Here is a 13115-nt window from a genome sequence, read left to right on the forward strand (position 1 = left end):
TTAAGAGAAGATATTTGAGTTTGCGAGTCTTAACATGATTTTTTTTTTGCATTTTTATTTTCCAGAAGCTTATATGGTTTAAGACAGTATTAATAAGAAGTTCAGTAGAAAGCTGAATTAAAAAAAAAAGCTATGAATGATGGAATCTAAGAATTGTACAATCAAAAATGTTTGAAATGAATTAAAGAAAAATTGAACACAAAACATTATTATGAACCATTCAGAATAGTTACCAATATGATAATTTTTATCATTCATCAGGATCTTCAGGAGTTAATCAGGAAACTTTGACATTTCAGGAGATTGAAAGGAAACATTTCAAGTAGCCACATCATTTCCCAAAGTGTAAACGAAGATGTAAACGGTTCAGCTAGTCACTTATAAATAGCTTCAGTTGTGATAAAATTTCACTGATTTTGTCTGGTACCTACTCAGCTGTTTTGAAAGAAAGATAGAGTTTTCTGTTTAATAAACTGACTTGCTTTTGTATTAAATTTAAAAAAAAAAATCACTTGAACATTTTCTAGTTGTGTCGTTCTCTACGTTGATTTTTGTGTGATTGTTCCGTTTGTCAAAAAAAAGGGGTCATTACTTGCAGTTAATCATTTCGTTGTGTCACTTGTACTTGAGCGTCAAATTTCTTTAAAAAAAATCAAAATTGTTCCTACGTAATCTTTTTATATTCAGAAAAGGAACTTTTTTTACATTAAATCTGTACCGGAAACTTTTTTAATTAATTTAGGAATGGGGAAAAGCCTTTCAACGCAATTTATTATACGTTCAGTGAAAGTTTGGTTTTGTAGTAAATTTATTAAAAAACGAAGAATTTGTTCAGTTTGTTATGTTCAATATGGTCAATTTCCCGTTGGAATTTTCACTAAAAATTATGGATGCACGCAGCCAAGTTTTCTTTAATTTTCAATACCTTCCTAGTAGTAATTAATTTTTTAAGTTTCGAGAAAATCGACACAAACATTATCAGATATTCGTACTGGCTCTCGTACTATATGTTGATTTGTATGGGATCCCACTCCTCTCTAATGAGAGGGGCGAGTTACTTTTGTATGAAAGAATTTACATTGGACAAAACTGTAAGTTGTATGGTCAATAGACTGATCAGAATCGGGCCATAAAAGTATCAAGCGGTGTTTGGTTCCTCATGGGCTCAATAACAACTGTGCAAATTTTGGTGGTTCTAGGGTTTGAAATGGGCTGAAGCACAAAATTCAAAGTTTGTATGGAAATAAGTAGATATGGAAAAAGTGGCTTTTTTATTCAAAAAATTCCACAGCCTCACTGTTGCACTGAACTCAAATTCTCCAAGCTGCTTCTTATTGCTGAAGAGTCAAAGAACAACTTTAATTTGTTTTTTTTTTTCGCATCTTTTAAATGGTACCTGCCTTGCCTTTTGGGTAGGAGCCATTATACGTTGGAAACTAGCTAGCCTGTTTCCCCATACGTAGAAGTTTTTTCATATCATTTGTTACCGATTGTCGTGATTGTCGTGTCACCTGTGCGAACAGATCCACAAGCTCGAACAAAAAATCTTCAGAAACTTGGGTAAAGTTTCAAATGCTCTCTTTTGAAGAAGCCTCTGAAATACAGTGCCATCTATTGATTTGTAACTTTTTAACGGCGCAAAAGATGGCACTGTTTCTTTTTTTTTTTAAAGACGCAGTGGTATACGAACTCATAAATAAATAAACTTAAATACAGAAGCGTACTAACAACTTTGCTAGTTATTTTTTTTTAGTTGAGTTGAAATTCTAAGCTTCTCTAAGTGGGCATTTTCACGTGTCAATACTGTTTGTATTTAGTGCTTCATGCTAATTTGAAGCACTGATAAATTGCAAACCCCTCTCATCTCGGAAAAGGAGAGGTCCTATATAAGATTGACGTAAAAATATGAAACAAATCGATAATTTTTTACGTGATATCTATAAAAAAAATGAAATTTGTATTATTATTCTTCACTCCATACAAGATTTTTTTTTGAAGAATCACTGAATTCCAGGCTTCTTCGATTCTCTTGATTTTTACTCACTTTTTCTCATCTGCTTGTCAAACGCCTAAGAGAAACATGCTTTCTCACACTTAAACCGATCAAGCAGCCCACGTTTTGTTGCAGAGCATTTCAAAAACGCAGTCACGCAATTTCATTCCCGAAGGGAGAAATGTTCATCAGCTTCTCAGTTAATGGCTGAGAAATCAACGACCGAACAGAGATGGACGCTTCGGTTGTGGTTTATTTCAGCACTTGCTGGGGCCAATGTTGCATAATTTCATATAGAAAGAGGACGGTTCAATCACACATTAAAGCTGTCCACGTGATTTGGTGAAACGGCCAAATTTCATATGCGATTTGCATTTCTTTTTCTCTTAGGAGCGATGAGAATAGTAAAACTATGCCCTTGCCTTCACTGAGCAATTCATTTCACTGATCACACGTAGCGCTGATGAGGTGTTTTCAGAGTCACAAACCAACAGTGCTCTGCCAGTAGAAGAGTGATCATTCGTTAGTGAAAAATTTCTATTGGCTCTCTCAGCAGCAGATGATGAAATGCTCATTTAAAATCCCCTCACAATTATTAGGAGCGAAAAAGTTCACTGTCTCCTTTTGGGCAAGATGAGCAAAATGAAGCCTGCTGAATTCTACTATGATTTCCGAATTTTGTTTTTAAAAATTACAAATCATATGCTCAGATTTTACCAAGTTTTAGAAATATTGGTCCTGATTTGTTCAGCCTTCATAAATGCTGGAAAATTTTGAAATACTCTCATTAGAGGCCCCTTTAGTTTATATTCGAGTAAAACTAATCGAAAAATTAAATATTTTAAGGGGGTACCGTAGATGTTCTATTTTACGATTTAAATCAAATTTTCCAGTTTCTATTTCTTTTCCCAGATTTCTAGTATTCTGTATGATTAAAGTCATGTTATTTTTTTTGCTCGGGGCCCCCTAGGTATCTGTATCGTTATTTAAAAAATAATGTTTTAATAAACCCAGAGAAATATCTGTTGCCGTCATGGACGATTCTGAACAGTCACTCATTACAATAAATCACCTTGTCACGTAAAAAATTGCACGTGTATCAGATTTCTGCTGATTCCGTAAGGAATTGTCCTGTTTAAAAGTGGAGGGGCCACTTTATATCATAAATCACGTGGTTGAATAAAAGAGAATCTTTCGATTGCTTTAATTCAGTAGAATTATTCAACCAAGTAGGCCTACAACACAAATTAGAGTGCTAAATCACATTTTTCTGAACCAATTTTTAAGAAATTCGCGAGTTGTATCATATTTGAGGTTAATTTTGTATGGGAGCCCCACTGATTTACAGGGGACAATCTTGAAATTATTATAAAAACCATCCTTCGCCCAAAAAACCGTCTTCTACCAAATTTCACGTCATTCTGATCATCAGTTTGTACGTGATGGTGTTATTAAACAAAGGTCTTTCTTTTTATTCAAAATATTCTAAAATCAATACTGGCTACAAGTAAATACTCCACTTACCTCCTTTTTCCGAACCGGTGGAGGTTGGTAACCGGACAACGCTCTAGTATTCAACAGCCTCCGTCCTCCAACGGTTCGCAACGGCCCCAGGGGACGCGGCAACGTCGGAGCATCCATAACTTCTTCCTCCCCGTGCGAATCACTCTCGCTACCAGTGGTAGCAATCGCGGCCACAGCCAATGCCACAACACTGGCACCACTGTTACTCTTCTGACTTCCGCCACCGCCGGCCGTTGTTGCTACACCGCCGACCAAACTATTTTTACGGGAACGAACCTCCGCTCGGATGCGTTCCTTTTCGATCGATTTTATACTTTCGTAGATTCCGATATCGTCAAAAATGTAGGGTAGATTGGTTTCATCACTGGTCGCTATCAGTCCACCGAGGAGCATCTTGTCTAGGCTTTCATCTTGCGGGAGAATTTCTTCATCGTCACTGCCGACTGGGCGGAAGATGGCTGGTTTCTCGTTCAGTTGGCACCGGGCCGAAGAGGACTGTTTCCGATTTTTGTGATTCATCATAGTTAGATTGACGTAGTCAAAGTTCTTGAACGAATCCGTAAAGATAAGACTGGTGAAGTTGGAACTGGAATCGACCCCGGAGTCGTTGGCGGTGGACGTTGTTCTGAGGGTGATTGGTTTGGATTCCAGCGATTGGAACTGGTTATCCGTGTCTGCGTCTTGGAAGTTACTGCTGGAATAGGGTGGAGGAGGCAGGGAGTTGAACTGATGGGCTCTTTTGTTTTTGAAGGGTTTCTTGTTGAGGAAATCTCCGTAGTAGTATTGGAGGTATTCTTTGGTGTTTTCGAAGCCACGCTTTCGAACGAAGTCGTTGATTACTTTGGTGTACGCCTTTTCGGTGAAATCGTCAGAGACTTTTATGAGTTTGATAGTGTTTTTGGCTGGTTTGAGAGTGGTATATTTCATGAGGGATTTCTCACAGAATTCCCGCACCTGTTGGTAGGTTCGTTTGCAACGAGAAGTTTTCTTTGGAATAGTTACGTAACAGGGTATTTCCTGTTTATTGGTGGTGCTGATCACAGGAGTAGAGGTGTAGTATTGGGAGCGAAAAGTCGATAGACCGAATATCCTTGATGATTCTTTCGAAGGAACGGTTCCATATTTTTGGTAGTAACGTTCGAAATTCTGATCTTGTTTACAAAAAACCTGGGGATTCGTGCATGAGTAATATTTTTTGGGTATTTCTGCAAGAAGCTTCTCTTTTTTAACCGAATCACAGTCGTTGTTTGAAACTGGAACAGAAGCAGCATTGGACCTTATCTCGGAACGATCCAGTTCCGAACCAGAACTGTTATAAATGTAATCCATTATGTCCATGTATTTTTTCTTGATCAAATAGTTTTTGAAATCTGTATCCTTGATAATATCGGTGTAGGACATGGTGTCGAAATATTCCTGCAGAATGTCCATCTCGGTTTTTTCGTCGTTGTTCCTCTCCAACAGTTGTACGATTTTGCTTTTGAGTTTGCTAGATTTGCTCGAAAGCATGCTCCTGTGCGATCTGTTGGAGATTTTGGACTTGTGAGAGATTTGCGACTTGAGAGTTCCTGAATTGATCTCTGGACAGCTACCAAACATGTTTTGTTTCTTCAACAAGGTGGACTCTCGTTGAAGCGAATTGAATGGTTGAATGTTCTTCGCAAACAGCTGCTTCCTTCCGGATATTGTCTTGTTCTTATGAAACAGATGAGCCTTGTTGTTGAACACTTGAAACGCTTCTTCCTGTCCCACGAACGGGCCCTGTCCGAAACATTGCTCAAACGATTTGCCACCTTCAAACCAACTGATCGGAAAGTCCTGTGGCGAGAATTTAGTTCTACTAGCTATGGTCGAACGCTTTAGATCACACCCCTGAATTTGTCGTTCGTCAAACAACGACGCTCGATAAGACAACGGCGATTCCGACTTCTCAACCATCGATCTTTTGCGCACTGCTATCGATGCCGGAGACTCCTTCAACACAGGAACTTCCCTTTTCTCGCATTGTCTCGCCTTTCGGTCTGTCTCCACCGCCTTTCGCTCCAAGGTAGTCTGCCCTTCCTTCCGCTTTTCTTCTAAACTGTTGCGTCGTTGGTGCATTTTAAGCGTTCCGAAGCGTCGATGTACCTTTCCGACTATGTAACTGGCAGTATTCTTCACTTTTTTGATGCGAAAAATGAAGAAATGCCTTCGTCGGTTGTGCAACGTGTCCCGTTGACTGAGAGAGTCGGTTTCGTATCGGAGGGTGTCGGTCTTGGGTGTCGTGGTGCTGCTCGTCGTCGTGAGATTGTAACTGTTTTTGTTGGCGGTGCTGAACCTCATGGCGCGTTTCAAAATGAATGCTCCCGGCGGTGTCTTTTGAAGTGCTTTGTAGGGTGCTTATAGGGGATTTGATGGTGAATTTTTTTTTCACTTGTTGATTAGTCTACATCTTGCTATAGTTGAACTTCGATTGCTGGTGGATGCAAACATAAAGTTAAAAGCTATGGTCGAGTTGTTTCACACATTTTTGTTATTCAGTTTTTTTTGTATGTAAGCTTTAACAAGGCCACTTATTTTTGACTGATGGAGCATAAATGTAGTTCCAATTTCTCAATTTTCAATTGAGAAATACGTCTTCACATGAATATCTTTGTTATCGCTCGATTTTGAATCAAAATTAAGATTTGTTTCTGTATTTTGTACCCCTTCCATTTTTATCACTTTCATTAACTGAGCATTTCGAAGAAATGAAATACAAAACTGTCAAACATTTTTGTAGGTATCATTTTGTGATCTTTCGGAATTATTATTGCGTTATTTTAAGACATTCTAATTTCGATCATTTCAGCAATTTTGGTAATTCTAGTCATTTTATTATGGCCATTCTGTAAAATATGATGATTTTGTCACATTAAATAGGAGTTATTTATTGTGCATTTTTGTTTTTTGTCATTCAGATGGAAATTTATTTTTTTTCATTTTTTCATTTTAACCATTTGTCATTTTGATCAATTTTTTATAATTTTCATAATCTTGGATTTTTTTTTTAATTTTGTATTTTTGATTTTTAATTGTTTTTGTCATTATTTTGGTGTTTGTCCATTTTCATAATGAATTCAGTTATTCCAATTTATTTAAAATTTGCATTCTTTATCATCTTCGTAGGATTTGTATTCTCTTCATTTTTATCATTTATCCATGATTGCCATTTTAAAAAAAAAAAATTGTTTTAAGTTTATTATGTATGATGATTATTTTGGTAGATTTGGTATTTTATCTTTTATATTTTATTTTATTTGTTTTCTTTTTGGTCTTTTCTGTCAATTATGCCATAATATCATTTCTGTCATTTTTGTCAATTTTTCAATTTGTCATACTAGTTATTTTTGGTTATTTTTTGTAATTTTTGTCATTCTTTGTCTTTACTTGTCATTCTTTGTCATTTTTGTCATTTTTTGGAATTTTTTGTCGATTATTGTCATTTTTTGTAATTTTTTGTTATTTTTTGTAATTTTCTTGTAATTTTTTGTAATTTTTTGTAATTTTTTATTTTTTTGTAGTTTTTTGTAATTTTTTGTAATTTTTTGTAATTTTTTGTCATTTTTTGTTATTCATTGTCGTAATTTTTGTTTTTTTGTTATTTTTGTCATTTTTGTCATTTTTGTTTATCTTATTTTTTGTTATTTTTTGTTTTTTTTTTACTTTTTTAGTATTTTTTTTTCTTTTTTGTCATTTTTGTCATTTTTTTCATTTTTGTCATTATTGTCATTTTTGTCATTTTTGTCATTTTTGTCATTTTTGTCATTTTTGTAATTTTTGTAATTTTTGCCATTTTTGTCATTTTTGTCATTTTTGTCATTTTTGCCATTTTTGTCATTTTTGTCATTTTGGTCATTTTGGTCATTTTGGTCATTTTGGTCATTTTGGTCATTTTGGTCATTTTTGTCATTTTTGTCATTTTTGTCATTTTTGTCATTTTTGTCATTTTTGTCATTTTTGTCATTTTTGTCATTTTTGTCATTTTTGTCATTTTTGTCATTTTTGTCATTTTTGTCATTTTTGTCATTTTTGTCATTTTTGTCATTTTTGTCATTTTTGTCATTTTGGTCATTTTTGTCATTTTTGTCATTTTTGTCATTTTTGTCATTTTTGTCATTTTTGTCATTTTTGTCATTTTTGTCATTTTTGTCATTTTTGTCATTTTTGTCATTTTTGTCATTTTTGTCATTTTTGTCATTTTTGTCATTTTTGTCATTTTTGTCATTTTTGTCATTTTTGTCATTTTTGTCATTTTTGTCATTTTTGTCATTTTTGTCATTTTTGTCATTTTTGTCATTTTTGTCATTTTTGTCATTTTTGTCATTTTTGTCATTTTTGTCATTTTTGTCATTTTTGTCATTTTTGTCATTTTTGTCATTTTTGTCATTTTTGTCATTTTTGTCATTTTTGTCATTTTTGTCATTTTTGTCATTTTGGTTATGTTTGTCATTTTGGTCGTTTTGATGAATGTCATTTCAGTAAGTTTTATGGTTTTTTTCATTTTACGATTGTTCTTATTTTGTGATTCTTGTCGTTTTTGTTTTTTTCTACGTTATTTTTTTCATTTTATGATTGTTCTATTTTTGCCATATTTGTCTTATTAATCATGACAAAATGAGACGAAAATTGGACAAAAATCATTCAAAAAGGTGGGCAAAAGAGACAAAGTGAAATATGAAAAAAAATGTACGGACAATGATTATAAAATTGACAAAGAGAAACGAAAATTTGAGGAAAAATATTGATATTGATTGAAAAAATTATAATATCACCAAAATAGGCAAATGAGCAAAATGACAGAAAGAGCACAATGATTTAAAACAATCAAATCACGGGTTAGTTGAAAATAACAAATTGATAAAAATATTACACACGCAGAAAAAAGATTTTTTATTTCAAAGGAAAGTGCAGCAAAAACAAAGGATTTTTTCCTTTGATTTTGGGATAAATAAAAATTCCATTGGTTCAAGGACATTTTCCTTTGTTTCAAAGAATTTTTCTTTTGAAAAATCTTTGAGTCAAAATCTTAATGCTTTGAAACAAAAAACAGTTTCATTTGATGCAAAGTCTTTTTCGTTTGCTACAATGTAATTTAGATTTAGATTTAAAAGGATTGGTTCATTGAACTATTTCCTTTTATTCCAATTGGAAGAAATATTTTCTGTTGTTCAGAAGTTCCAATTATGAATTTTGAACAATAAAAAGAAACAATTTACATCTTAAATTCATTTTTATTACAAACTTAACACAAACACTATGGTTCACTATAATGGAATTAACCGGTCCTAAATTTTGGCCTGAGGGCATTCTTCTTGGACCGCTCAATAAACTTCCGGAAGCAACTCCGGTCATCCAACTGGTGATTGCCGCTGAAGATCGGCCCGAAGATAATCAGACCGCTGGATTTTGGGCGGAATCAGCCGTGGTCCTGTAACAATGCAAAAGTTTATATAAAATCTTAAATATTCACTTTTTGACTAATGGATTAACACGCACTTACCATGGTATGCATTCCTCATCCTGAATCCTCCTAAATAGCTATCTCTGATTCACTTTTGTTTGTTTTGATTTTTAACACGACCGGCCAAACTTTATTCGAAATTCGGTACTTGCTCAATCCAAATTATCTTCTAAGTTTGAAGTTTTAACTTAAAGAAATTATTCCTTTCTGTTGAAAACATTTTTCTTTGGTTGAAAGAAAATTTACTTTGTTTCAAAAGACATATGCAATTGAAAAAATGTCTTTTGAATCAAAGAATTTGTTTAAAATCAAATTCCAAAATTATTCAGTTCAAAAAATTAATTCTTTCTTTCAAAAATTATTCATTTGAATCAGAACGAGAATTCATTGATTCAAAAAAAAACAGGAGTTTGATTCAAAAAACTGAGTGTTTTGAATCAAAGTCAGTTTTGTTTTGTTTCAAAATCCAAGTTTTCTCTGCGTGCAAATACTGAGAATACCATAATTTGATTTCATGTTAACAAAATATCAATCCGAAATACATCCTATGTTTGTTTTTTTTTTTTCGTGCGTTCTATAGTCACTGAATTGATGCTCTGAGGCACCGATTAAAAATCAGTTCCATATGGCACGAAACAAAGCAGCAATAACCTTCACATAATCCATCAATTCAAATGTTCAATTTTGGCAATGAAAAAAAAAACGGAGATTCACCCGAATGATCCTTATTTGCCATTGCTTACACACTATCGGAACTTGTAAGTGTATCCATCGCCAGATGAGTCAAGGGCCACGTTAAGGCAACCAACCAGCTGTTGGCCATCATTGAAAAAAAAAACACTTTTATGTGTACTAGTTTGCTAGCAAAATGGTTTTCTTCGACACAATTGGCTTTGTTTTTGTGTTGTCTGACAAAAACTTTCTTCGCAAATTCCTCTTCTTTGGCGGTTCGGTTTTAGCTGATCTTTTTTTTTCGCTCTCCATTTCGGTGTTTATTATGATTTTTGCCGTCACTAATTGCTGCATTTGCAGATTGTTTACACTCACATCCGCACGCAAACAAACACTTATGGCGCTTTGGAGTTGGAGTTTTCCATACGCGTAGCAGCACTTAAAAAAACATTTGGCACCTTCTGCGTTGCGCTGAGACCGAATTTCGTGACGCGTTAACGTTAGATTTTCCAATAATTGGCCGGACACGCATACGAATTTTCGCACCTTCATCAGCTTGTTGGCGGAAAAAGGTGTTCGCGAACCACACTTTCTTCTACCATCATCATGGCCATCTTCGATAGAGTACGTTGAACCACTGTTATTTTCCCTTCGAGGAATCAATCACCCTTTTTCTTAGTAACACAGATTGATTAGATCTGGCAGTTTTTTCCATGGCAACCTTATTGTAGGGTTTGGCTGTCAGCTTGTGTCCCTGTTGCATGGATAATTTATGAAGATTGAATTTTTAATATTGGTCATTGATTGGTCAAGGAGAGAGTTGCTTGGAATTTTAATAATTTTCTCTACAGAATCAGCCATTCTAAAAGTGTTTGTAAAATTAAATTCATCATCCCCTGTCTGCAAATTTCACATCCCAACATCACCGATAAAAGAAGAAAATTTTGGAAGTTAACATTCATCGGTTTTTATTGTAACAATTGAAGTATATTTTTGACGTAAATGTATGTATTACGTAATATTGAAGCGGTAAATACTGAAATTAGCTAACAAAATAGGCGAAAAAAAATTTCACTGTAAAAGACATCTAAACCGGGGTATCAAAACGCCGTTGATTGGTTCATCGATAGTGCAGAAACTTGTGTACGCTTCACCCGTTTGGCTTCAAACTTCATTCGGGTTCCAGGTGCCAGGGAAACAAAAAATCGTCATCTTCCGATATAATTTTGCCGATAAAAACACTCGTGAGAGATATTTCATCCCCAAGAGCATTATATTTTTTCAATTTCGAACCAAATTTATCGGATTTTATAGCGATAAGGATAAGTTCTCGTTTAGGCTCAAGAGAAACTTTCTCAGTATTTGTCATGAAACAAAGGGCGCAGAGAATCAGAGTGAAAACAAGTCTCGATTTTGAAAAGGGCCAATGCCAAAAAACATAACCTTTCTCAGTTATCTTCAAACAATCCAATAAAATTTCAAATGCTTTATCCAAACTCATGCTTTTTCCAAATGAGCTGAAACTTTCTGAAAGTCATTACTTAACCTTAAAGCACCAATCTGAGGGGTGTCCTCGCAAAAAAAAAAAAAAATCATTCCATAAAAATGTGAATCAGTCCAATGTGTAATCCCTTTGCTTTTTCGCTCTTTTCATCCTAGAGTTGAAAACTAATTTTTGTTTAGATTTTATCCATGAAGGGTTTCTGCCTCCTCCCCCCACCCTCTCACTAAATTTTATTGCGAATAAAATAGTAACAGTTTTTTTTTTGTAATTTTTGTCATTTTTTTAATTTTTTAACTTTTTTGTAATTTTTGTCATTTTTGTCATTTTTGTCAGTTTTGTTATTTTTGTCATTTTTGTCATTTTTGTCATTTTTGTCATTTTTGTCATTTTTGTCATTTTTGTCATTTTTGTCATTTTTGTCATTTTTGTCATTTTTGTCATTTTGGTCATTTTTTTCATTTTTTCATTTCTTTCATAGGTTAATTCTTGTCATAGGTTGATTTTTATCTTTTTTTTTAATAAGTTGTCATTTTTGTCCATTTGGTCATTTTGGCATTTTTGCCATTTATGTCATTGTTGTCAATCTTGTTATTTTTGACATTTTTCTTATCATTCCTGTGGTTTTTAAAATTTCTTGTCAATTTGGTCATTCTCGTCATTTTGGCCATTTTGGTCATTTTGGTCATTTTTGTCATTTTTGTCATTTTTGTAATTTTTGTAATTTTTGTAATTTTTGTAATTTTTGTAATTTTTGTAATTTTTGTAGTTTTTGTAATTTTTGTAATTTTGTCATTTTTGTCATTTTTGTCATTTTTGTAATTTTTGTAATTTTTGTAATTTTTGTAATTTTTGTAATTTTTGTAATTTTTGTAATTTCTGTATTTTTTGTAATTTTTGTATTTTTTGTAATATTTGTAATTTTTGTAATTTTTGTCATTTTTGTAATTTTTGTAATTTTTGTCATTTTTGTAATGTTTGTAATTTTTGTAATTTTTGTAATTTTTGTAATTTTTGTAATTTTTGTCATTTTTGTGATTTTTGTCATTTTTGTCATTTTTGTCATTTTTGTGATTTTTGTCATTTTTGTCATTTTTGTCATTTTTGTCATTTTTGTCATTTTTGTCATTTTTGTCATTTTTGTAATTTTTGTAATTTTTATAATTTTTGTAATTTTTGTAATTTTTGTAATTTTTGTAATTTTTGTCATTTTTGTCATTTTTGTAATTTTTGTAATTTTTGTAATTTTTGTAATTTTTGTAATTTTTGTAATTTTTGTCATTTTTGTAATTTTTGTAATTTTTGTAATTTTTGTAATTTTTGTAATTTTTGTAATTTTTGTAATTTTTGTAATTTTTGTAATTTTTGTAATTTTTGTAATTTTTGTAATTTTTGTAATTTTTGTAATTTTTGTAATTTTTGTAATTTTTGTAATTTTGCCATTTTTGTCGTTTTTTTTTATTTTTTTGTCATTTTTGTGATTTTTGTGATTTTTGTGATTTTTGTCATTTTTGTCATTTTTGTCATTTTTGTCATTTTTGTCATTTTTGTCATTTTTGTCATTTTTGTCATTTTTGTCATTTTTGTCATTTTTGTCATTTTTGTCATTTTTGTCATTTTTGTCATTTTTGTCATTTTTGTCATTTTTGTCATTTTTGTCATTTTTGTCATTTTTGTCATTTTTGTCATTTTTGTCATTTATGTCATTTTTGTCATTTTTGTCATTTTTGTCATTTTTGTCATTTTTGTCATTTTTGTCATTTTTAACATTTTTAACATTTTTGTCATTTTTAACATTTTTGTCATTTTTGTCATTTTTGTCATTTTTGTCATTTTTGTCATTTTTGTCATTTTTGTCATTTTTGTCATTTTTGTCATATTTGTCATTTTTGTCATTTTTGTCATTTTTCCCATTTTTGTCATTTTTGTCATTTTTGTCATTT

The 13115-nt window shown here is 32.4% G+C and overlaps 1 protein-coding gene across 7 annotated transcripts in view; it reads right to left on the reverse strand.

Moving 5' to 3' along the window:
- Window positions 1-13115, reverse strand: part of LOC129751686 (guanine nucleotide exchange factor DBS) — a 361927-nt gene that overhangs the window by 41926 nt on the left and 306886 nt on the right. Inside the window, exon 2 of one of the 7 annotated variants that reach the window (XM_055747346.1) lies at window positions 3518-5972. The exons of 5 other annotated variants lie outside the window; for them this stretch is intronic. In XM_055747346.1, coding sequence (XP_055603321.1) covers window positions 3518-5839 — 2322 coding nt within the window. In that variant the 5' untranslated portion in view covers window positions 5840-5972. Of the gene's footprint in view, window positions 1-3517; window positions 6504-13115 lie in introns of those variants that run through there. One more of the 7 variants, XM_055747347.1, reaches the window with a different exon arrangement.

Source organism: Uranotaenia lowii, chromosome 3, assembly GCF_029784155.1.
Source record: "Uranotaenia lowii strain MFRU-FL chromosome 3, ASM2978415v1, whole genome shotgun sequence".
NCBI classification, from domain to species: Eukaryota; Metazoa; Arthropoda; class Insecta; order Diptera; family Culicidae; genus Uranotaenia; species Uranotaenia lowii.